Source organism: Primulina huaijiensis, chromosome 7 (genome assembly GCF_012295235.1).
Source record: "Primulina huaijiensis isolate GDHJ02 chromosome 7, ASM1229523v2, whole genome shotgun sequence".
Lineage (NCBI taxonomy): Eukaryota > Viridiplantae > Streptophyta > Magnoliopsida > Lamiales > Gesneriaceae > Primulina > Primulina huaijiensis.
The window spans coordinates 23,668,745-23,692,458 of record NC_133312.1 but is presented as its reverse complement, the minus strand read 5'-3'; the positions used below and the strand labels follow the sequence as shown (position 1 = coordinate 23,692,458).

General features: G+C 36.0%; 5 protein-coding genes across 7 annotated transcripts in view; 1 reads left to right on the top strand and 4 right to left on the bottom strand.

Annotated features, from left to right (window-relative positions):
• Positions 1-824, bottom strand: part of LOC140981459 (kinesin-like protein KIN-14I) — a 10,343-nt gene extending 9,519 nt beyond the window's left edge. Inside the window, exons 1-2 of the mRNA XM_073447871.1 lie at positions 576-824; positions 19-185 (exon numbers count right to left, since the gene is read on the bottom strand). Of these exons, the coding sequence (XP_073303972.1) occupies positions 19-185; positions 576-687 (279 nt within the window). The 5' untranslated portion in view covers positions 688-824. The remainder of the gene's footprint in view (positions 1-18; positions 186-575) is intronic.
• A 7,465-nt stretch (positions 825-8,289) lies between these two features.
• On the top strand, positions 8,290-10,626 carry LOC140980685 (uncharacterized). 2 transcript variants are annotated; one of them, XM_073446667.1, is made up of 4 exons: positions 8,290-8,891; positions 8,965-9,039; positions 9,119-9,272; positions 10,044-10,626. In XM_073446667.1, exons 1-4 carry the CDS (start codon positions 8,868-8,870, stop codon positions 10,187-10,189), a joined length of 399 nt encoding a protein of 132 aa, XP_073302768.1. In that variant the 5' UTR covers positions 8,290-8,867; the 3' UTR covers positions 10,190-10,626. The 2 variants fall into 2 exon arrangements, 1 of the variants encoding a protein (XP_073302768.1); XR_012175992.1 differs by having other exon boundaries at positions 8,820-9,039; positions 9,119-10,224; positions 10,359-10,626.
• Positions 10,627-11,734: 1,108 nt separating this feature from the next.
• Positions 11,735-18,439, bottom strand: LOC140980681 (COBRA-like protein 7). 2 transcript variants are annotated; one of them, XM_073446664.1, is made up of 3 exons: positions 17,542-18,439; positions 16,116-17,459; positions 11,735-12,569 (listed from the first exon to the last, which is right to left on the bottom strand). In XM_073446664.1, exons 1-3 carry the CDS (start codon positions 18,074-18,076, stop codon positions 12,457-12,459), a joined length of 1,992 nt encoding a protein of 663 aa, XP_073302765.1. In that variant the 5' UTR covers positions 18,077-18,439; the 3' UTR covers positions 11,735-12,456. The 2 variants fall into 2 exon arrangements, with proteins under 2 accessions (XP_073302765.1, XP_073302764.1); XM_073446663.1 differs by lacking the exon at positions 11,735-12,569 and having other exon boundaries at positions 15,952-17,459; positions 17,542-18,437.
• On the bottom strand, positions 13,178-15,373 carry LOC140980684 (protein DEHYDRATION-INDUCED 19 homolog 7-like). Its single transcript, XM_073446666.1, has 5 exons — positions 15,100-15,373; positions 14,840-15,003; positions 14,411-14,488; positions 13,879-14,141; positions 13,178-13,663 (listed from the first exon to the last, which is right to left on the bottom strand). Exons 1-5 carry the CDS (start codon positions 15,161-15,163, stop codon positions 13,576-13,578), a joined length of 657 nt encoding a protein of 218 aa, XP_073302767.1. The 5' UTR covers positions 15,164-15,373; the 3' UTR covers positions 13,178-13,575.
• Positions 18,440-21,375: 2,936 nt separating the features above from the next.
• LOC140980683 (probable galacturonosyltransferase-like 7) lies at positions 21,376-23,362 on the bottom strand. Its single transcript, XM_073446665.1, has 2 exons — positions 21,918-23,362; positions 21,376-21,639 (listed from the first exon to the last, which is right to left on the bottom strand). Exon 1 carries the CDS (start codon positions 23,019-23,021, stop codon positions 21,939-21,941), a length of 1,083 nt encoding a protein of 360 aa, XP_073302766.1. The 5' UTR covers positions 23,022-23,362; the 3' UTR covers positions 21,376-21,639; positions 21,918-21,938.
• Positions 23,363-23,714: the final 352 nt, after the last annotated feature.

Here is a 23,714-nt window from a genome sequence, read left to right as displayed (position 1 = left end):
ATATCTCATTGTAATTACCTTTTGCACTGCTCCAGGCTGAAGTTTATTTAGTGCTGTGCAGAGAAGTATTCCACTTCTTAAACCAAGCCTAAATTCTTCTTCTGAAGGTTCTGAGGGTAAATCTTTTGCACCCACTACTCCAACCACTTTTCGTAGCCACGCAGCTGCTTCATATCTTCTTATTGCTGCACAGACAGAGATTCATTACCTGCGGTTGATCCCTTTTAAAATTTATTTAAAAAAAAAATCAATATACTAATAAGTATCTTTAAGCATTTAAACTTGATTTAAGACACTGAAAAGTCAGGTTTACTCTACACTACAAATCATCATCCGAAACAAATGAATCTACAGAACGGGGAAAGAAAAAAGTAGAACCCAACACACAATCACAAATTCACTCCTTGTTCAGACTATAGAGTACGTAAAATTTTGAATCTGATCGAAAAACAGAGAATTAGACTCCATCGAGGTCTCGAGTTCTCGCAAATTATAGATGCAACATAATTTCCGGTAAAAAAAAAAGCAGAATTTCACCAGAAAATAAAAAAATCCCCCAAAAGTTGAAAATTTACCAGCTTCTTCCGCTCTGCGAGCATCCAAATCGAGAGCACGAGATCGGTGACCATGCTGTTGCAGAACATCTTCCACGACTGACGCCGCAGAGAAAGAGATAGCGGCCGCCATCCTCCAACAATGAATTATATTATATATTCCTCAAATACGAAATTGAATCCCAATTCTTCAAACCAAAAAAGGACGTTGTGTAGTTAATGGATATTGAAGCAACTCTTTTCTCCCTCCATTTGCTTTTTTTTCCTCTCTCTCTCGTAAAGGCAGTGCGTGTGCGCTATGCTACTTTTTGAAAGTAAAGTACACGGACCTCTATCCGAACCTATAGCCTCGGACGGGACTTTCAATAATTTTGTTGAAATAACAATTAAAGATTCATTTTCCCGAAAGTAAAACGAATTTTATATATATATATATATATATATCAAAACAAGCGTCGTGATTCCTGACATGTACAAAACATAATTTCTAACATTCTCAGCCATATTTTTTTAAAAAATGACGATCAAACACATAATGATGTAAGTATTGATATTAATGATATATTTGTCTTTTTTGGATGAAAAATCGATACAAAATATTGAAAATATGATACTAATATATGATATTTGAGTACCAAATTTTTTAGGTCTGGTACTAATATATGCTTCTTGAGAACCCAAACATGTATTGCAAGTATTGATATTAATAAAGTTGTTCAAAATTTATACTCAAAATCTTATCTTTTGTAGGTATCTAAACTATTTAGTGTTCAAATGTCATATATTTACACCTTATTTTTAATGTTTTGTACCGATTTTCAACCGTGAAAAGACATGTGGGCTTAGGTAGTACAAAAAAAATTTTTTTGTAGATCAGGGTGTACAAACACTTATTTTTTCTAATAAGGATTGAATGTAAATTCGAGTTTGAGTTTCAGGATTTAAAAAAAATATACAGCAGTTGAAGTCATCGATAAAAACTTACAATAAGTAAGTGGAATTTGAAAACCATTAATATATGTATATATTTTTAATTTATATTTAATGTTATCATTAGAAAATTTGTAATGTAAACCATTTCAAAAGGTTGGAAAATAAAAAAATCATTGTATAAAAGGATATAGTAGTAACAAATGAATTGTTTAATCATAAAAGAAGCTAGATAATGCAACTTCTTTTAATCTTATTTTTTATGATGTGTAAACCTGCAACTGCTATCATTCGGTATACATTGGATAAATTTTCGGCCTAACGCAGTAGCCTGCAAACCATACAACTCAAGTAAACTGTATTAGGCAAGTCTCGTATGGCATGCTCGTCTGAAAAGATGCTTATAAGGGAAATCGAGTATTCGCCTACTCCACTAACTCAGACATCTCTCAAGGACAACATATTGTAATCTTGTTATAGCTGAAACAAATCATAAATATAACAACTAATATTATGTTATATTTGTGTTATATTTTTTTATTGTCATTATGTTCAATTATTATTTCGTTGAAAAACAATATGACTTATGAAAAATCACTTTTGGTCATCGAGATATAAAGATGTAAACTGAAAGAGTGTTCGTCTAAAATACTAGATGACATAAAAATATGGAAGCAACTATGTTGACATAAAAATGTCTCTCACGTGTAACACACGTTATATTTATTATTTTTTTAAATGCATGCATATGAAGAAAATGTATTTTTAAAAATTTCTCTTTTTCAATAGCTACAATTCTTGTTTCCTACTAGAGGTGGTCTGCCGTACCGAAATTTCGAATATCGTACCGAAAATATCGGTATGAGAAAAATGATACCGTTACATTACAGACTTTTCGGTATACCGAAAGTCGGTACGGTATCGATAAAATACCGTCGTACCGAAAGTATATATAAAAAATTCATTCTCTTATAATTCTAAGGCCAATGATTACTAATACTAAAAAAATCCCTCAAGATAGTAAAAGAGACCAGGAAAGATATATACAAAACAAATTCATAAAGACAATAAATATCAATCGCAACATGTGTCTAGAGATCCAAGACATCAATGAACACCAATAAACTTCAACCGTAACATGTGCGACTTCTTCATCCGCTATCTTTGCAACAATGTCTGAGGTCCTGTGATTTCTGCAGCATGTCAGCTTTTCAACAAGTTGAGGCTCAGTATCCAGTTTTCTAGCTAGTTGTAAGGTTAGGCTACAGAGAAAAAAATTTTCAACAGTTTAAATTCTCAACTACGAGTCGAGTTACTTCACTGAATTTTGATTTGGACTATTCCAACACGATGAGTCCAAACAGAAGTTAAATTCTTTATTTTGGTACGATATCGATATATATCGTTTTATACCAAAAAATACATTATATTTTTTAAAAATTTAACCTTATTATTTTAAAATATTATATATATATTTTAATTTATATATATTATTTCGGTATATACCAAAAATTTCAAATTCCATACTGTTATCATACCGAAAATTTTGGTATCGGTACCATACCGTATCGAAAATTTCGGTATACCAAAAGATTCGATAAATTCGATATTTTCGGTACGGTAACCTCGGTATACTGAAAATTCGATATTTTTTTCCACTCCTATTTCCGACACTATGTTGATTTTTGAGGAATCCAAAAAAGAAAAACATTCATTCAGAACAAACGCTCAATAATTATGTACCACAGAATTTCATACTAGTTGACTGATACTCCGGGAAGTATCCGGCTCATCCTATAACTCAAGACGGGATAACAACCAGCTCACAAGTACCATCCCCGGAATTGCAAAAACCATGAAGGATAATCAGACTGGCCTACGCAATGAGGCCGGGCTCTCAGCCTAGCCTGGGCAATATAATAAAACTTAAAGAGATCAAGGGTCCGATTCACAACCTCGCATATCGATCATTGCCCCGGAACTCCGTGAAAAATGTCGATCCTGGGCCCATATGTATGGGAATTCATGCTTTGAAATCTTTGGCATATCATTCAGTACACGCAAGGTTGATGTGATGGTACCATAGTCGGTATGGGGTGTCAGTTTTGGCAGTACCAGAAAACAGGGCATGGGTAGCCATCGTGACAAGCCCGCTCCATCAGACAGGGCCTGGGAAAATAAGGGTCGGGGGAAAATCCCCTATGATAGGCATAATTAAAATGATTTAAGGAGGATCAATTGATGATGACTCTAACTAAGATCAGAATGCATGGAGCCGACGAGAAAGTTTGGGGGTGGACAGTGCAAGGAGGAAGATAAACCAGTCATCAGTTTTGGCCCCCAAGATTTACAAGGTGTAAGTTTAACCAATAATGATGCTTTGGTTATCTAGGCCAAGATTGCCAATTATGATGTAAGGCGGGTGTTTGTTGATTCAGGCAGCTCAGTCAATGTCGAATTTCAAGAAGCCCTGGACCGGCTGTATTTAAAATATTACAGTTTATAACCAATTGAGACAACAATTTTCAGTTTCGCCGATCATAGCGTGTACCCCAGGGGGAGATTGTGCTTCTCTTAGAGTCGGGACTGGGGGCTTGAGAAAATCAGTTGTGACCATCTTCACTGTGCTCAGTGTGCCCTTTTCATATGATGTTATCTTGGGAAGACCCTCCACGAACGCTCTCACGACCGTCGCCTCGACCTATCATCAAAAGATCAAGTTCCCTATGAAGAGCAGGGTAGGAGAGGTCCGGGGAGATAAGTCATTTTCTAGCAAGTGTTATGCTGAAATTTTCTGGGTAGTAAAGAAAATGGCAAGAAGGGCTGAGTATGAGAAAAAAGTGGGCAGAGAAGGAGAAATGCACTCGCTTGAAAAAGTGAAAGCAGTAGTGGAGGAAGAGCATAAAGAAGTGAATTTGGTTCCCGGCTAGCCCGAGAAAATCATCGAAATGGCCCGGGATCTGGAACCATCTACCCGGGCCAAGTTAGTAGCTTGTTTCTAGCAAAATGTCGACATCTTTACGCGGTCTCCTTTGGAGTTTGTAGGGATCACGATCCATGTTACGGAGCCTAAACTAAATACTCTCTCGGGCTCCCGACCAGTGATACAGAAGAAAAGACACTTTGGGCCCAAGAAAGGCAGGGTGATAATTGTGCAAGTGCAAGAGCTGCAAAAAGCCAGGCAAGTTCGGGAAGTTAAATTTCTCACTTGACTATCAAATGCGGTCTTAGTCCAAAAAGTCACTAGCAAGTGAAGAATGTACGTGAATTTCAGTGATTTAAATAAGGCTTGTTTTAAGGACGGTTACCTTTTGCCTCGAATTGATCAACTGGTGGATTCTACCTCAGGGTATAAGTTGTTGTGCTTCATGGATGCCTATGAAGGAAACCATTAAATCCCCTTGGTCCGGGACGATCAAGTTAAGGTCAGTTTTATAATGTCAGGTGATACATTTTGTTATATTGTTATGTCATTCGGTTTAAAAAATGCATGGGCGTACGATCCTGATTATTGATCTCAAAGTAAATGGACGAACGAGATACACCTCGGATGTTGTGCAATGTAGTCGAAAAGATGAGCCCGAAATGCGAAGTGACACCTGTCCTTTCGACCACCGAGGCTCGCGGCATGCGAACATCAACCTTAGACAGCTCAAATTCGAAAACATCAACTAATTTCCCCCCGAATCCAATTTGATAATTCGGGACAACGAGTAGTACTCTAGCTTAACTATTTAAGGAGTGAGTAATGATACATCGGGAAATACCTCAGTCATCCTATAACTCAATCCGAGATAAGAACCAGCTCGGGTACCATCTCCGGAACTACAAAAATTAGGGAGGATAATTAGACCAGACTACGCTTGAATAAGCCCGAGCTCTCAGCCTAGCCTAGACAATATAATAAGACTTAAAGAGATCAAGGTGGGTCATGCTTTGAAATCATTGGCATATCATTCAGCACACACAAGGTTGATGTGACGGTACCAGATGCAATATGGGGTGTCAGTTGTGGCATTGTCAGAAAAAAGAGCATGAGCAGCCATCATGTTCTCAAAAGAAGCCCGACACTGAAATCGATATCATTATTACTCGTGTCTCTATAAATACTCATGTTTTATTAATTGTGAAGCTTTCAATTCACTTACTATTTTCCGCAAATACTCAATATATATTCTCTACATTGCATTTTCTCTTGCGAGAAACACTTGATTGACTTCAACGTCGGAGTGACTGCGCCGGAAAATCCTTCGGCGCCCCATTAACATTCCTTGTTCTCTGAGTGTGCAGATTATTCAGCCCAGGAAATACCAACCCGGTCTCTCAAGTTTCCGAGAAGAATTCGCCCGGCTCAATGAAATCATTAATTACCCAGACGACATCACTTATATATTATATAAATATAATTAACGAACAAATCATGATTCAATTAATAAATCTCCGAAAAATAATTCATACTTCTTCAACTCCTATTTCAGCACCACCATTTGGGGTCAATGACATTTAATATATCAAGAGTTGCCCATGGTGTGAAAGACAAAAACATACTAAAATGTATCGAGGCAAAAAAAGATTTGATTTTTCCCCATTCAACACAGACCACAATTATTAATAATTGTCATTATAACATTTAATGAAATAAAAATTGTATATTTTTGACTATCATTAAAATTTAAAACCGTTAATGAGCATTATTTTAGTTACATTAGCTACTTAGTAGTCAAAATCAACCTTTTCCGATTAATTCACGCATTTTACTGTTTGTTTCTAAGATTTTTAAAGTGAATCAGTTGCAGGCAATAAGTCGTTTTCAATGACATCAACTCAACAATGCAACCAACTAATTACACCTTTGGTTTCTAAGTCTCATTTTTTTTTTCCTTTTTTACTTTCTTAGAATCAAAGTATTACTATTCGGGGTAAAATTGACTTTGATCATGTTGCTGAATAACAACATTTCATCATAAAAGACAATAATGGGCTGCGGATTTTCGATGAGCGAAAAAATTAGGATTAAAAAAAAAAGAATTTAAACGACGAAAAAAAAAGAACAATTTATTTATCTAAAATTAAACTCGATCAGCATTTCACAATTTGAAATGTGCCCCCAGCTCAGCCATAAATATATATAATGAATCGAATTATAAAATGAACAGAAGGGCACAAGCACCACCACCAAAATTAAAATCAAAGGGTGTTCTCGTCCATCAATTTCAACCAACGTTCGAATTTTTCAAAAAATCACTGGTTCGGCACCGAGGCTCAGGTCGGTCCCAGAAAGAGCGTATAGGGAAAGGTTCGGCAGTTTGGACTAAATGCTTTCGTGTCATTTTTGTATTTGACTGAGTTATCGAGGTTCGGCAGTTTGGACTTCCTTTTGTTTTTGTTTTCTGTTTTTTTAAATAATAATTATCCAAATTAATGCACAATAAAAAGTTTTAAGTATTACAAATAAAAAATGAATGAATATTTGCATATGGGCAAAATTTGCACGGACTTGTGCTATCGAATGCTTATTTGTAGTTTGAAATTTAATTTGGATTTCATCTTAAATTCTGTCGAATTTAAAGATATCCAACCATATAAAAAATGATTTGAACAATCTTTTCATCCAAACAATTAATTATATATGTTTATCAAGATATATAATTTACTTTTTGAATAAAAAGTTATAAAAAAATGTTATATTTGATTCTGAATGACAGGGGATACATGCACCACAATGAGATCAAATGGTATTATTCTATTTAACATAGATATTCTTCCAATGATGCATGGTAGGAATGAAAGAAGGTGGCCTAGCTACTCGCACATCATGAAAGCACTTGCATGCATTCTCTTACAAATTAATTATCTTTAATTCGGGGGAACTTTAACTTTTACAGCCTATCAAACAATGATGGACTCGAAAGAATAATTTAATTATATATACCTTAATTTGCTGCTAAACTATCATTCTGTCTGATCCCTATATATGCATGTATGTGTTGGATATAANTGAAGTCGGAATATTTGCTCTCAGAACAAACTGTTAAAAGAGTACAACGATTTTGGATCAGGAGAGAATAAATTAACAAGGAAGCGGTGAATCATTTCAAAACTGGTGAACGTGAGTGATTACAGCTGCTGGTGTGGTTCTGAGGAACCTCGATAAAAACCAGCTGATGAAGCCACTGACGTCGCTCACGCTAAGTTTATCCATGGTCTACCGTCATCAGGATAAATTAAAGAAAAGAAATATGAAAAAGGGCGTTCTGAAGAGAGAATTCTCAAGTACCACGATCAGCCAAGTAATATTTTATCTACTCATATGACGTTGGAAATTGAATTGCAACGTGACTAATACCAGCCAAAGCTGGCACAAGACATACTACCACTGCACACCACACGTTCACATGACATTATCAAGTGAATGATATTTAAAAGAAATTAACATAACATTGCATGTGCTCCTATATAAGCATCACACCTTCTCATCTCTTGTTTTTGCAAAAGCGAAATTAGAAATGAGTGAACCCAATCTAATTATGAAATATAAAAAATTGACACACCATGGACACCATATATTTTTATTTTGACTAGGAGAATTGTGTTCATAATGTCGGAGTCGGAGTCGGAGTCGGAATCGGGAAGAAGACGAAACGGGTGAAGATAAATGGAATACGAGGGGACAAAATTATACATCATTTTGTCTTTTTTAATTAATAAATAAATACAATATACACTTATATAAATATTATTACAACGAGAATTACTTTTCTTCCAGAGATGTATATAGTAGTTTGATCACTATGGAACAGAAAAATTTAAAATTACATTTACTTATCGTTTGCACAATTTTTTTGATGTTGTGAATGTTGTGTACTTGTGCTCAGTTTATCTGTATAGAGATTCATACATTGAATTAATTAAGTTCTTGTGGAGGTAGCATTGTTACCTGAAATTTGGTTATTGTCGTAATTGAAAGGATCTTTCATCCTTGCTCTCGTGGGCATTTCTTAACGTGTTTCGAGTTGCGGTCATGATATGTATGTGAGAATCAGTGCTAAATTTGATGCCCAGATGTGTTCTTTGTCTAATGTGGTTATTGACAACGCTTCTGTTTCTTTTCTTCAATATTCTTAGCTATGGTTTAGGCCTAGAGTAGGATCATTTTCCACTTTGTTCTCGCCTTTCTTTGCCTCTTCAGGGAGTTCCCACTATATGTTAATATTAATCCAGGTTTCTTTCCGGAAATTTGTATGTAGCCTGGTTCATTTGTGTTGCTCTGGTAACCTTGTGATTGTTATATGCCATCTCTTCTTTGTTTCTTTTCTTACATTGAGGTCCTTTGGGAAGTCGGACGATTTTTCACATTATGGCCATTAGTTAGCCTTAGCTATCATGGTTGGGTTGAGGTGGCTGCTGGTAAGCCATGTTACATGTATTTAGGGTATCTGCTAGCCTCCGAATTCTTGGTGTAATTTTTGTATCTTTCCAGATGTTTCTAGTCACGGCCAATCCACTGACTCTGAGGTTTCCAACGACGCTGTCCTTTGTACATTATAGAGAACATGTATGAACTCTATGTTCCTCTATTTTTTTGTGGAGAATTGCTTCACTCTTGGCCATATCTCTAATTTTTCGATTTATAGGTGATTTTCCCATCTCCATTCACTTCGGCTTTACCAACTCTACCATTGGAAGTTGTTGTCCATGGCTACCACAATTCATATGGCATCACTACGTCCATTCTTGCCTCTTTCTTAACCACCCCACTTGTCCAGTCTCCTGCGCCGACTATACAAGGTACATCTTTGGCATCATTAGCTTATTTACTTTGTGTAAGTCAATATATGTGGGCATTGTCTGCCATCAGTTGGCCTTTTCGTATCGGTACTTAACATTTGCCCGACGGGGGAGTTTGATGCATCACTGTATTTGTTGCAGCTATGTCCCGTGCTTTTGATCTTGGTTTGAAGATAGTCTAGACACAGCTTTTTCATCCATTTGTCCGTGTAGACTCCTGTACATGTTTGGTGTCTCATGTGATATTGACATTTGCAATTGGGAGTTGCACATATGAGAGTTCAACCTTTGGTTGGCCTTTTATAGATTGAGGGTTAACTGGATATCCTTTTTTAGATTTTTTCACTGTTTTGATGTGGTTTCACCGTTCTGCAACTATCCCAATTTGATCACTGTTGCCTTCGTCCCTTCATCGGCGACTTCCCAAAATCCATCGCCAGTATCTATGAGTTTTGGCCACTAAAAATAGGTGAGGCCTTCATTTTCATTTCCTTTTTATCTTATCAGGTGCTTTTGTCCCTCACCTCGATACTTGCTTAAGCCATTAGTTGGCCTCTATAATTTACATGTAAATAGATTTATCCTTGGTATTGTAGGCTTACTCTCTTGGCCTTTATCTATATTTTTGTATTCATTATGCGTAAATTTGTTATGTTGTAGCTCTAGTGGTCTTTGATGTTTGATTGTGAACTTACTTTGATATCTCTTGTTGATATTTGAGCTACTTTTGATATGTTTGCCTTGCTCCCAACCTCGTCGAACGTTGATCAGCCCATGAATCTAAGAGCTCCTTTGGTTGCTGCAAATGGGCTGGAAAGGTTGACATAATGATAGTGGTTCGATGGCATTTTTTGTCGGTGGCATGTATTACTAAAACTAGTGTTGACAGACCATATTTTGGCCAAACTCCCCCATGACAGCTTCATCATGATCCAATGCATCTTTAACACAGGTTGTGTCCTCTTCATATTTAAACTTCCATGCCACATTTTAACTGGGTCACATCCCTCTTCCCAAGCAGTCATTTGTGTGCATGCATCTTTTTTTGTATATTATGCTTGAGGGTTTTGTCTATGACAGCTATAGGTAATGTGTTGGCCCACACTCCCCAATGGTACGTGGCTAAAAATTGGTGACATTAATGAGGAATCGATGATATGACCATGAATCGGGAGCCAAATGGTAATTCTAATATTTTTTTTGTGTGTTGCATATCACTTGGGTCACACTCCCTCGTATTAGGCTTGCATGCAGTAGCTCCACTTTATATATTGTGTTTGTGGCTGTTCTTGGTGGTACTGTTATTGTTGAATGTTTTTGGGGAGTAATGATGGATATGTGTATGGCGTTGGATGTTGGATGTTGGAGAAGAATTATTCTGATGGTTTTTGTATCTTGAACCAATTAACCCAACCAACCTTTCATTTCTAGTAAAAGCCATAAGTTGGCCTAAAACTCCTCAATTTCGAATATTTCTTTAATTTATTTCATAATGAATCAAAACACATCCTACTTGAATGACCTATTTTACACCAAATCTTCAAACATAAAATTTCAGTGTATACCACTGTGATTCAAGGCCTACTTATGTAGAATGCCAACTTAAGAAACAGAGAACGAATCCCTAAATTTTTGAATCTTACTGTCATTTTCTTTAGATTTGTACACTGAAGTCCAACTCTCCATACTACATAGTTGACAACATCATTATGCTAGTCTCATTTGGCTGCACAAATGCAATATAATAACAAATGTAGTCCTAAAGCCGACTTTGCATGAAGCTTTGCTTAACTCCCTATGCAATACAAATAACATAACATGTGCAAATGTAATATCATGTGTTTTGTCATTTCTGATGTGGACTTTTCAATAATCGCTCTTTTTAAGCATATTTAGGTGTTCTTCTTCGATTACTACACCAGAACCATCTTCGTGGAGTTTATTGTTATGCACTCTTCTTGCATTGCTTCCTAAGTAGTGTTGACTTTCCTTGGTCTGGTAAGAAAATCTTACAGAAACATCTTGTCGCCTTGGCTTTGAAATAATTATCTTGAGATGTGTTGGTTCCTTGGCCTAAAGGCCGTTGACTCTCCCACATCTCTGAATTGACTCTCTTTGTTCTGATTCGTATTTATCTTCCCTACACCATAAGCGTAATCAACTCTTCTTTTCATCTCAAATATTTCTCCTCTAGGAATCCAATAACTTTTTATTTTTTCCTTTGGAGTAACCTGATTCCCTTTTTTTTTTATCCAACAAAGCCCTCAAATTTGTGGCATTCACATCCAGAACCACAAAGATCATTGTGAGACATGGACTTTCATAGATGACCAATGCTTTCTTTTGGTGGAGGGGGAGCGGGGGGTACTTGAGCATTTTGTTGTTGATTCTATCATACAAAATATTTTTAGAGGCACAACACCATATAGTGGCATGATTAAATGAACTATGATGCTTACAGTGATATTCGCCTTTCAACTCCTCATATGGTTGTGCCCCTCGAGAGTTTATTTCAATATACACTCTGTGAAAGCCACTATCAGCCACACCCTTGTATGATCCAGGTTCATGGATATAACCAGTCACAACAACGTGATTTACTGGTTGTTCTTCATTTTCATTTGCACGTACCCTTGACTGATTCATCTGGCCAAAACCTCATTATATTCTCTGTGACGATGTGTACTCTTATCACAACTAGGGAGTATTGAGATTGAGCTTTGAATGTCACCTGCCTTAGAACTCCCTGAACTTTGTTATACCTGCTTGGGTTGGTTTCTCCTCTGACTTGCGTTCACATATTTGATCGTTTGATGACCACTGCCTTCACATAAGTCAAGATATTATCAACCAAAAGCTTTGAGACTTTTTCCACATCTACGGCATTATTTTCTAGTGCATTCCTTTGACGCTCTTGAGTTTTTTTTAAACACAATACGGTTATGTTGTTAGCCTTCAATTTGTTCAACTATGTGTTGAACATAAATCTCTTGTGCAACTTCCTCAAATACGAGGTTCCTCTGACTTGAATTGAGACTCCCCAACTCCCTTGTCAGCTTTTCTTCTGATCTTTGGCAGCATATTTTGTCCCCTACCGGACGTTTCAACTTTGGTTGCAAAATTTTTCGATGTTTCGGGCGTGTCAGGTGCTAAAAGCAATAATTTGTGTGAAATCAATAAATATCTAACTTCTAAAAATAAAACGATCGCGAAAACTGGAAATTAGAATTAGCACATAAATGGAGATTGAAATTTTGCTGAGATAATCTGCAGATTTTTGTGCATTTGAGTTGTCCCCTTTATTTCTGCCGACAATCTCTGCAGATTTTTGTGCTATTGAGTTAAGTAGTCACCTTGATTTCTGCCGATCTTCCTCTTTTCTTCAGATCTTGAGCGGTTCTTCCCACTCCCCTCATTGTCCATGATCTTGCCACGATCTTCTCCTGCTTGGCCGACTTATTCAAACTGACGTGTTTCTTTGTCTCGATATATTAATTTAAATTCCTGAGCTTGAACAATTAATTGGACTCACCCAATTTTAGCTCAAACACTTGTATAACAAATAATCATTCAAAAGGTGTCCGAACATGATTACATCATCCACTAGATTAGATTAAATGAAAACAACAATCATTAGTATCTAACATCATTTGCTAAACATTTATTAACAAGAAAATTAATCAATATCTAATTTAATGATGTTATCAATCAATCAATGATATAACACATCTATTACTTATCGATGTTATATTTTGGAACTTGGGACTTCTTCAAAGCAAACAAACAAACGGTATAAACAAGTCAACACACGACCACATTATTTTTATATGAACACTTCCCATCATATATTCACCTCTACCAACATTACCAATACAATTGATTCAACTTTTATCATTTAAAAAAAATTTATTTAAAACAAAAATAATAATAACTGTTCAAGCTCTAACATTACGTGTCATCTACAATATAAGATGACTTAACCCAAAAATACAATCAACGTCCATGACATTTTCCAATTCGGCTTCTAAAAATACATTTCTACAACATATTTTTCGAAAAATACAATCAACCGTCACATCACATTCATGAAACAAAAACATAAAGATTAATGACTACACTAAAAATCTCAGAGAGGATAACAAAAGGTTTACACACATAGAAATAAACAGTTACCTATCTAAGCTTACATCAACTACATAGTCATTCACATCATCAATATTTTATACACGTGTGTCTAAAACATAAGCTAATGTTGTTTAAGTATAACTTGCCCGGTCCGTTTTTTCTGTCAATAATGAACTATTCATAAGTCGTCAAGAATGGTGGACAATACTAATCCTTGTATGAAATCACAACTCACCCTCCCATCGTTCCTGTCTGATGGCTGAATTCTGCAATAAAGATGGATGGGAAGGGTGTCAAGAAAATTTGAAGCAACCATGATATATAGCTAAATGGAATTTGACGCATCACCGTAAACAAATTTAGTAAAATAATTGCTGACATAAAATCTTGATTCGTCTAGAGAAAAGGATAGTCTCCACAGTACTCCAATTTGAACTGAGAGCATATAATGAAAATCTGATTAAAAGTCATGGCTAGGTACCTTTCTGAAGAATCATTATCAGAGCTTTCCTTCGCTAATAAGCTCGTCTCAGTCGAAGAACCGGCATGAGCTGTTTGAGGTCGATAATCAGTGTGTGAATTATTGACAAATGACAACAGCATAGAATCAGCTGCCGGCTCAGAGGATGGAACGACACAAGGGGACTCCTTAATAAAACACAAATGTTTCTCTTGTAATTCTTTCCGTAACAAGAAAACTGCTGTACGAGAGCGGCCACTGCCCTGTTTCTTATTACAGAGAGCGTACGAATAGGTCAAGGAAAAAAGTAAGCACACGTCACGATCACGATAACTATATGTCTATATTGATAGTTTATGTACTAATAGACAACATATGTACTACCATGATCACTACAAATCTTATATTTAAATTGTTTTGTTTAAAGTTTCGCAAACTGCATACCACGAATACGATGCTTACTTCATAAACAGCATAAATATAACTGTGGCGACTGGCGACCTTAATCAAAACAGAAAATAGCTCTTTAATGTAAGGATTTTACAAAGGATATCTTTAAAACATTCTCATGCTGCACGATTACATGTGAGGCCATGTTTATGGTCACCTTCGAAGCACAAACAGGACAGATCTGCATCAGATGTAACTATGATTAAAATACAAAATAGTTTCCATGTAACCAGACATTCATATGAGCAATATCCTCACTAAACAGTTTCACTCGACTATCTTTTCCGGCTCTGTCGCCAATCAAATGCAACAATACTACGATTGATCAATGGGAGAGAGCCTCGCTAAGAAAAGTTCAGCTCAAAACCTCAAATATACACTAATTCTCACTCCCACCATTTAAACTAGCTTCACTAGCTTCTTAATTATCAGGCTTCTGCTATCGTTTTCTAAATGGATTTTTGTTCCGATTCATCAATACCGTAGCGCATATATATTGAAAACAAACAATAAAGCTGGAAAAGGAAAATACCCCGGGTTTAACCTCCAATCGGTGGTCGGCGTCAATATGGCAGCACAATCCAAGAACATCAAAATCATCGGTGCAAAATGGGCAAGCCAATTCATCTGATTTTCCTTCGTTGACTTCCTCATCCTCGTAATCTCCTTCCGGCTCTTGTCCATCACTGTGGTTATCTATCAAGACGATCACAGAATAAAATAAAAAATAAAAAAATCAGAAAACCAAGAGGATGCACCAGAACCAGCATACAAGAGTGAGAGCAAACAGACCAAAATCATGTCTGCCACAAGACGAGAGCGCAGTCAGTAAATCATCATAAAATCGATCACCCATTTGGTATTTTAATTCAGGTATAAAATGTAACGCTAGTAGGGAAAAAACAAGAGGTAATGGTAGGGTTTTGGATTTCTCCTGTGTTTATATGCAAGGCAAGTCCACGCGGGTGAAATTGCGAGAGAAGGGACCCGATCTATATTCGGGTGGATCCGGATACCCGTGGACTGCCGCGTAGATGTAGTCAACTACCGCTACTTTTTCTTCTTCACCGCCTACGAAAGCAACACAAATATTAATATGTTTTTTTAATAAAAAAAAAAAATAAAACGGAACCGAACCGGGTGAGTATCGAGTAAATCCCAAGCTCACTGCAACCGTATTGGGTTCCGAAAAGACGACGTCGAGAGACTCGAACTTATGTGCATCAATTTATTCTATCATTCTGGACATTCCAATCGTATATTAATGTATTATCATAGGTTTCTTGTGAGACGATCTGATGGATCTTTATCCGTGAGACTTATATCAAATAAAGATAATTAGTGTAACCAACAATCTATCTTCTAATAATTTCATTATTTTTAATCAATGAAAATTAAACATGTGAAATTAAGGATTGAGCATCACAACAACCATTTAACAGTAAATTTTACAAGTATTAACAAATATAAAATGATTTTACTTTTTTAGATAAGATCTGGAACAATATTTGGAGGATTGCTGGTAAAATAATATGATATAACTCGGCTTGAATTAATTTGCACCCAAAAAATACTTCAAACTAAAACATACATAATAGCAATCCCTGGGCAACAGAAGCACACTAAAATGACCGAGCTAGGTACATCATTATGAATTTTGTACATCTAAGTGATATATGTGGCAACAAAATATGTATATATAATACAATGATAAAGAATCGAACTAATCACTGATAACTACAAACAAAATAACAATGAAAAGATGGCAATGAATATAAACGAGGATGAATCAATTTTATAAGAATCGCTGGGAAGCATTGTTGGCAGCGAGCATTCCTCCCCATTGAAGTAAACTTTTGTGGGGAAGCCATCTCCTTGGCTTACTTCAATTCCCTGTGTCTGTTTCTTGGTAAAAGATATCACCGATTGTTGAGTGCCAGGAACAGGCGGATCTTTTCTCGGGTTCGATCCGTTTCTTTCGGCAATCAAATAGTTTTTTCCCGGGAGCCCCTGTAGAAACAGCGTGGTGTTGGCATTAGGAAGGGCTTTTCCATCTATGGAGTAAACCTTTTCAAATCCAGGCATGGCTTTATCCAGTTCAGCAGCGGCATACCAATCTGCGATATCGCTTTCCCCCCAGTTAAAAAGCGTGATTCTTGAAGTCCATCCATCTCTGAAATCGCTGAGCAAGTGCCAGTTTATGCTGACTCCACAATTATCTCCACAAGGCAATGGATTTGGGACGTCTCGGCTTTTCAAACTCGCAAATTCTTTGGCCATCCTAGTTCTGTTATCAAATGGGACTAAAAGGGCTTCTGATGGGAGGAGAAGTGGCGGCTCAGTGGCGCTGCAGACGTTGTTGGAGTTGCTAGCATTATTGTTTCCGCAGCCACAGGCGCAAGTGTTGCATGGAATGATGGAATCGTTGAAAAAGGAAGAGAATGACACGCAACACTTCGGCTTCTTTGAATTTAGCCTGGTGATGTTGCAGGTGACTTGCCAGCTGGCGACGGTTGATGTTGTGGAGGGTAATCCACTCGGGTCGGGGAAATGGTTGGGGATGACCCGGATTGGCTGCCCGCACTGGTAATCAGGCCCGACCGTGCTGTTGATTTTCCAGTTCCGTGGAGGTGTGAGGTGAGTGCTATTGAGATTTGGTGGCATCTTGTAGACTTGCATCTGAAAGGCCGATTTGGATCTTCTCAAGTCCATAAAAGGCGAAAGAATGGTCCCGTTTCGACAACAGAAAGGAATCAATCCAAAATTCGTGTCGTTAGTCCTAGAAAGAGGGAGATCTATGATTGTAGGGGTTCGGTCACAGCTCAAAACCTTGGAGAAATCGAAATTCCGGTAAAAGTTGCCCTGATCACCAAATATACAGTCACCAGCATCAATAACTTTAGGATAAGCCCCTCTCATGGAATTGATGAATTCCCCTTCCATCCAATCCCACTTCAGGTTCCAGTTGTCGAGCCGACCAAAGGGGTTTTGGTTTGATATTGTGACTTGTACCCAGTAGTATGATTCATAAGTACTCGTCACATCGTACATGATTGAGAGATCACCATTTTGCAGTTGCGAGAAATCTTGGTCGAATGTGCTGTTTTGGTTTGAGTTCAAGTCGGGGATACAGCAAATATCAGTCTCGTTGCCTGCAAAACAACATATTGCAGCTTAATCAGATTGAACACTTTCGTCATTGATAAGAAAAAGATCGTATTAATAAGTTGAAACCTCGTGTAGAAGGATTTAAGCAAGAATAGCCATCATTAGCAAGACTAATACTATGGGGCATGGGAACAGCTGGAGCCCTCATTCCAAACTGAGTGCCGACCAAATCGATCCGGACTTCCATTTGAGTAACATCTCCTGCAGTTTGAATGGCTGAATTGAGATCAGTCACGGAAGAACCCGACAAAATGGTACCATTGCCAACGTTGGCCGGCAGGGCTGTGCCATCAGCAAGCACCCCACCATTAGCAGATACCAAGATTTCATTGTGCTGGAAGCCCACAAAAACTCGCCAGTTCTTGAGTTTGTTGGGCCCGTTGTTGCGGACAAACAAGGTGGATACGAAGCGATACGGCTGGTGGGTGGGGTCAGATGGGTATAGGATGGGAGAGATTTCACTCCCGGTTTCGTAACGGTAAGTAACCAAGACGCCGTTGCACACTGTAGGTTGAGAAAGAGAAAGGGGAAGTACAGAAAAGACGGAGAAAATTGAAAGTGTTATGGAGAAGCTGGGAATTATATGAAAAGAGATAGCCATTACAACAAGAAGAGATGTGGTTGAGTAAATGATGATAATTTGGGGATAATAAATATGAAAGATAAGTGACCTTAGCTTGGTTTGAAGAAGACATTACGATAGCATAGGAAAATAAGTTTGAAATGTTCTTGCAGACCACACATTTTTTATTTTTTTTTTAATGTTTGATTAAGCAAATGCCGGCTTTGAATGCTGCTGCTGCTGCTGCTGAGCAACACAGAGAATCGGTCTAACGTTGTCGATTTCCTTCATTGTCCAGTTCTTGCATTAAACTTTCCTTCTGAATTTAATAATATACCATTTTGTGTTGTGTGTGGTCGTACACATTCAGCTTGATTGGTTGATATGAAAGTTGATTATGTAAAAATATTTCAATAGTATTAACATCCAATATAAATGTCCACACATTATGACGTTCATTTTCTGTGTCCCATATGCTAAGATTTATGACGTTCATTTGAGGGAAAAAAAAAAGAAGAAGTTAATATTAGTCGTATATGTATATTAGAATACGTACGACATATTTAGTAATGTATATTTTGTTGAATTAGTCATAGTCTTGTAATTATATTTTTACAATCAATTTTCTCATCAAATTTGTGTAATTAAATTATTGCTATCATTGTTTATTTTTTATAATTACATTGTTAAACACATACGTATATTATAAGATATTTTTTAATCACATGATTATAAAATTTAGTTAATTACATGATTTAGACGAGAAAAATTAAAATTGACGACATATAATTATATGAGTATAACTGATTTTAAAAAATATAAGATTAAAAATATCATATTCCAATATATACAAATTGATAAAAATAAAAAAAAAACTGGATTTGAGAAAAAAGTAAAACGTTTTGGGACTGAAAATTTACTCTCCTTGAATGCAAAAGGCTTTTACTTTCTAAAAAAAGGGGCAAATTGTATTTATACATCCCCTGACATCTATGATACTATAAAAACATATATATATACGGGCTAATTTTCAAAACTACATATACTATTCTACCTCCCTCAAAGTATATGTCAATTATCTCCTTGATTATGAGGGGACGGTGTTAAACTAGATAAAAACTCAGAGGATATGCATATAATCTTGTTTTTTAAACTTCAAAAAAGTAAATATAAATTGATACAATCTTGGAAGAGATCATATATATAATTTTAAAAATCAGCCCAGTTTTTGAATAATTATCGTAAACATCATGGAAATATATGAAATTATCAATGATATTTTACTAGATTAAATGGATATTTGGTTGGACTTCCTAAGAAAAATGCAGAAAACGAAATCTAAAATCAGAAAGCCAAAATACTATGATTGTTAGGTTTAAAATTCAGCTTCCCATTCGAAATTTTTTTATATATATAAAAAAAAAAACTACAATCTCTGTCTCTACTTAATAAAAAGATGTATTTTAGAATTTTTGTAGTGGATTAACAAGAGGTCTAAACGAGAATTTCCACTGTGGCAAGGATTGGATTTGCCGTTTAATAGGTAGCAGTAAAGCTAAAAGTTATAGCCAACATGTCAACAAAAGCTCAAGAGGATGGAATGGCAAATGTCTGTATGGGCTATCCTCAACAGTTGTATGCATAGAATGCCCGCATGGCGCATTGAGGGGTTTTTTTTTTAAAAAAAAAAAAAATTAATATAAATTAAAAATGTATTTATTAAAACATTACAAAATAGAAAATGTTATGAAAATATTACAATCCGTTTTAACTCTCTTTTCTTTTTTAAATTCCGCGCATTCTTCCTCCTACTCTTCAAAATATATTTGCGCAATTCTCCATCTGATTCTCGAAATTCAGTTGATCAAATCTTCCTCCGATTCTCCAAAATTCATTTGCGCTATTCTCCGTTTTACATTCTTCTCAAATCCGACACCGCATTGTTAATATTTTTGGTTATCGAACATCATTGTATTTTTGAAGCATTTGGCAGGTATTAATTTTATTTTTATCATTATTGAAATAATTTTGTTTTACAATGTTATTTTTTGATAAGAATGTTTAACATTATTAAGTAATATTATTGTTCGTTGATTTTGTCATTTATTTCAGCTATTAATATGGTTCGTTGATTTTATTACAAATTCCGTACAACCACATTTGATAAACTAATTTAAGTAATATTTTATATTATAATTGTATTATTTTTATTGTATTAATATAATTATAATTTTGTTCACTTGCATTATACGAATAAGTATAACTTTATTAAATATTATATTTTTAATATTAATCACGATATAAAAATAATAATATGAATGCGGGGAAATTGAGCTTCAGTCCTCAGCCGTCGTTTTTTTTTGTGTTCAGTCTCTGGGTACTTTTTTAGTATCACATTTCCACATGAAGTATAACACATTTCCACATAAAGTGTACCACAATTTGTATGACATAGTACCACAATTTTGTGGGTGGGGAATGAACTTAAAGAAATGTTTTGATTGGAGATTTTTCACCAACTTCCCCTATGAATGCTAATAAAAAATAATAATAAATATAAATTTGTGATATTTGAAAATGTTTTTCAAGATTAGTATTTTAAATATAATTATATTATTTTAATATGAGAATGATTTAATATTAGTGTACTTAATACTAATGGAATTATAAAGTTTTTTATTACGTTTGTTAAAAAAAATTAAAAGCATTTAGTGCGAAATAGTGTATAGTTACGCTATAATTTAGACCGCTTTAATATAATCTATAATATTCTAATTATGTTTATATTAATGCAAATTAATATAAAAAATTAATAATTTTAATCAACATATTTTTATCCAATGATATATTTTGATTTAACTTGCTTAAAATTTTAATTAAATTAATTTTGAAGGTCAAATTTTATTATGTGGTTATGTAAAAACAATTTTAAAAAATATCACTTGATATCGTAAATTAGAAATTTTTGACTGTTTATTATGTTTTATTTTGTTTAAAAATTTATTGATACTCTTAATTGTTAAAATTATTAATATAAAAAATTAATATATATAGAAATTATAATTACAAAAGTTCAAAATCTTAATTTTTTAATATAAGTCACAATCCGTTGAACTCGTTTCCAGATTCTACTTTTTTTTAAAAAAAAAAAAATTAATAAAAAATGTCACAACTCTTTGTTTATCAAAGAATCCCACCACGTACAGCCGGCACCCTCCACCATCAGAAGAAAAACAGAATACAAACCTAGCAATCTCCGAATCATCCATCTTCAAAGCTTCGGCCTTTGAAACTTTTTACCAAGGATAACATAACAAAATATTATTCCAAACACTAAGGACAACCACCGATATGTGCCATAGACCCACCACCAGTACTATTTTCATTTAAGAATATGTTTTTCGTAAATCATTCTCTAATAACAATTCCCTTAGTGAAGAAGACCCTCCAACCAACTAAACCTTAGCTGTCATATATATATTCCTATACAGGCATGGCTAATTACTAAACTAGACGCAAGTAGGCCGACAATATCGAGGCCTCCGGACTTTCCAAATGCATTTTAGTCATTTTCAGTCGGAAAGCGACGGTTCTTTTAGTTCCTATCAAGCCAGATAATAATTAATTCCGCAAGCAAAAGCGACGAGGACTTAACTTTGCCAAAAAGAAACAATCTTGAACAAATAATGACGCACTCTTTTTCTTGAATACAAATCAGGAGTTATTTATTTATTTTTTTTACTTGAATACAAATCAGGAGTTAATTTTTTTTTTTACAAAAAAAATTAACTGTTGAAGAAGAAGGAATATTAAACAAAATGGATAAAAACAAATAAAAATGTTGAAAAAATTATTATAAAAAGTCACTGGAGCAATTTACCGGCAAAGTGGTGTTACAGATTCACGTCGAGTGTCGGTACAAATCAAAGGGGGCCCACAATGAGTCGAGTGGACAAGGTTGATTAGAGTCTAGCCGGAGCCACGGCTTGCCGCTGCCGCTCCAGTGTAGCAAGCTCACTGGACCGGGGTGAAGGTTCCTGCAGCTCCCGCGCACATTATCCCCTCCCAGGCCATGCTGATTCCAACGGTGCTCGATGGGTGCCACGTGCCCCGCGAACACGAGCAGATACGGCGGGAGTGAGCCGAGCTCGTATATCCTGTACGGGTTCGTCTTCTGTATCTCCATCCACCACTCAATCTGGCGAGTGTACCCGAACCGCCTCCACTTTCCGAGATCTATAACCATCACACCTGTGTTGAAATAACAGGGGCTCCGGCCAGAAAACACGCCGGCGAATCTTGCGTCCAACCAGAAATGCTTCGTGAAATACTTGGTGAAATTGGCGTGGCAATATTCGGGTGCCCCGATAGTCTTATTCCCCAAACTAGTGCTCCAAAGCTTCCAAATGTCATCGACCAGAACTAGATCCGAATCCAGATATATGACCCGCTTCACGCAGGATTCCAGAAGATCCGCCAGATAATTCCTCGCATAATTCAGGGGCTGTTCAAGCGCTTGCCTCACGGAGCTTGATATCAGGCTCCGGACTCGTTCAGGGTCAAAATAATGAACTTTGAATTTCAACTGGGGGAAAGTTGAACGGACAAGGGTTTCCAGACCCGTTTCTGAAACAAGGAAATGGAAGAACACGCTTTCCGGACACTTGGAATGCTGGAGAATCGAATGGACGGCAGCCAATGAACCTCGCAGATACTCGACATCGAGAGTAATAGCCACGTGAACGAGAGAAGGATCGCAGACGCTGGGTTTCCCCAACGGTGTCGAGTGGCACTCGTGGGCATTGCGGAAGGCTTCGACTTTTCGAAAGGAAAAATTGTCAGAAGGGTTTGTAGATGTGCGGAATCTGTCGGTGTGAGACGATGTAATAGCTTCTGCAGGGTGAAAAGATTGCAAGGAAGGAGAAAGGACAACCATGACCATTGCTGCCGAGAAAAAACCAGAGAATCTCATAATCCACAGCATTTTGGGTCTGTGTTGGGTTTACAGATAGGAGTGAATGGAAGAGACGAGGTCCGCCAGAGCGGGAGGATTCAGGAAAGACATGAGAGAGAGAGAAACAAGAAAATGGATGGGGGTGCTCACTCTCTGTCTGTCTGCTGTGTTTTAGGTTTTCAGGAAATCAAAGTTTCTGGATTTTGTTTGTTCTGTTTCCACCATAGAAATCCACAGAATTAGATTTTATATCATTTGGCACTCAAAATCTCTCTCTGTGTGTAAAATGATCATCATCAAGTATAAAAAAGGTGGTGGCAGAGTTGGGAAAGGCGATTTGAAATTAATTTCCAAAGTAGGAATTGGAATGGTTAGATATATCCGCAGGTAAAAATAATTATTACAACTTTTTTGTTTTTGTTTTTTAATTTGGCAAATCCAATTTTATATCTTTTACATTGTGCGTTTCGGACAGAAGTTTCAAACAAACGAAAGAAACATGTTGTTTGTTCCAATTATAAATTAATACTTTTTAACATGTCAAATTATTATTTTTAAATATCGTTATCTCACCGACACTCTTTTACACGCAAAGCCATTTGATTGACTAAATAAATGGTTGCAATATTATTAGCAACACTGACCAGTTATATTTATAATCGACTTTCATGTAAGAACTAATTATCATTTGTTTCATAAATTAAAAAAAAAAAAAATAGCTCA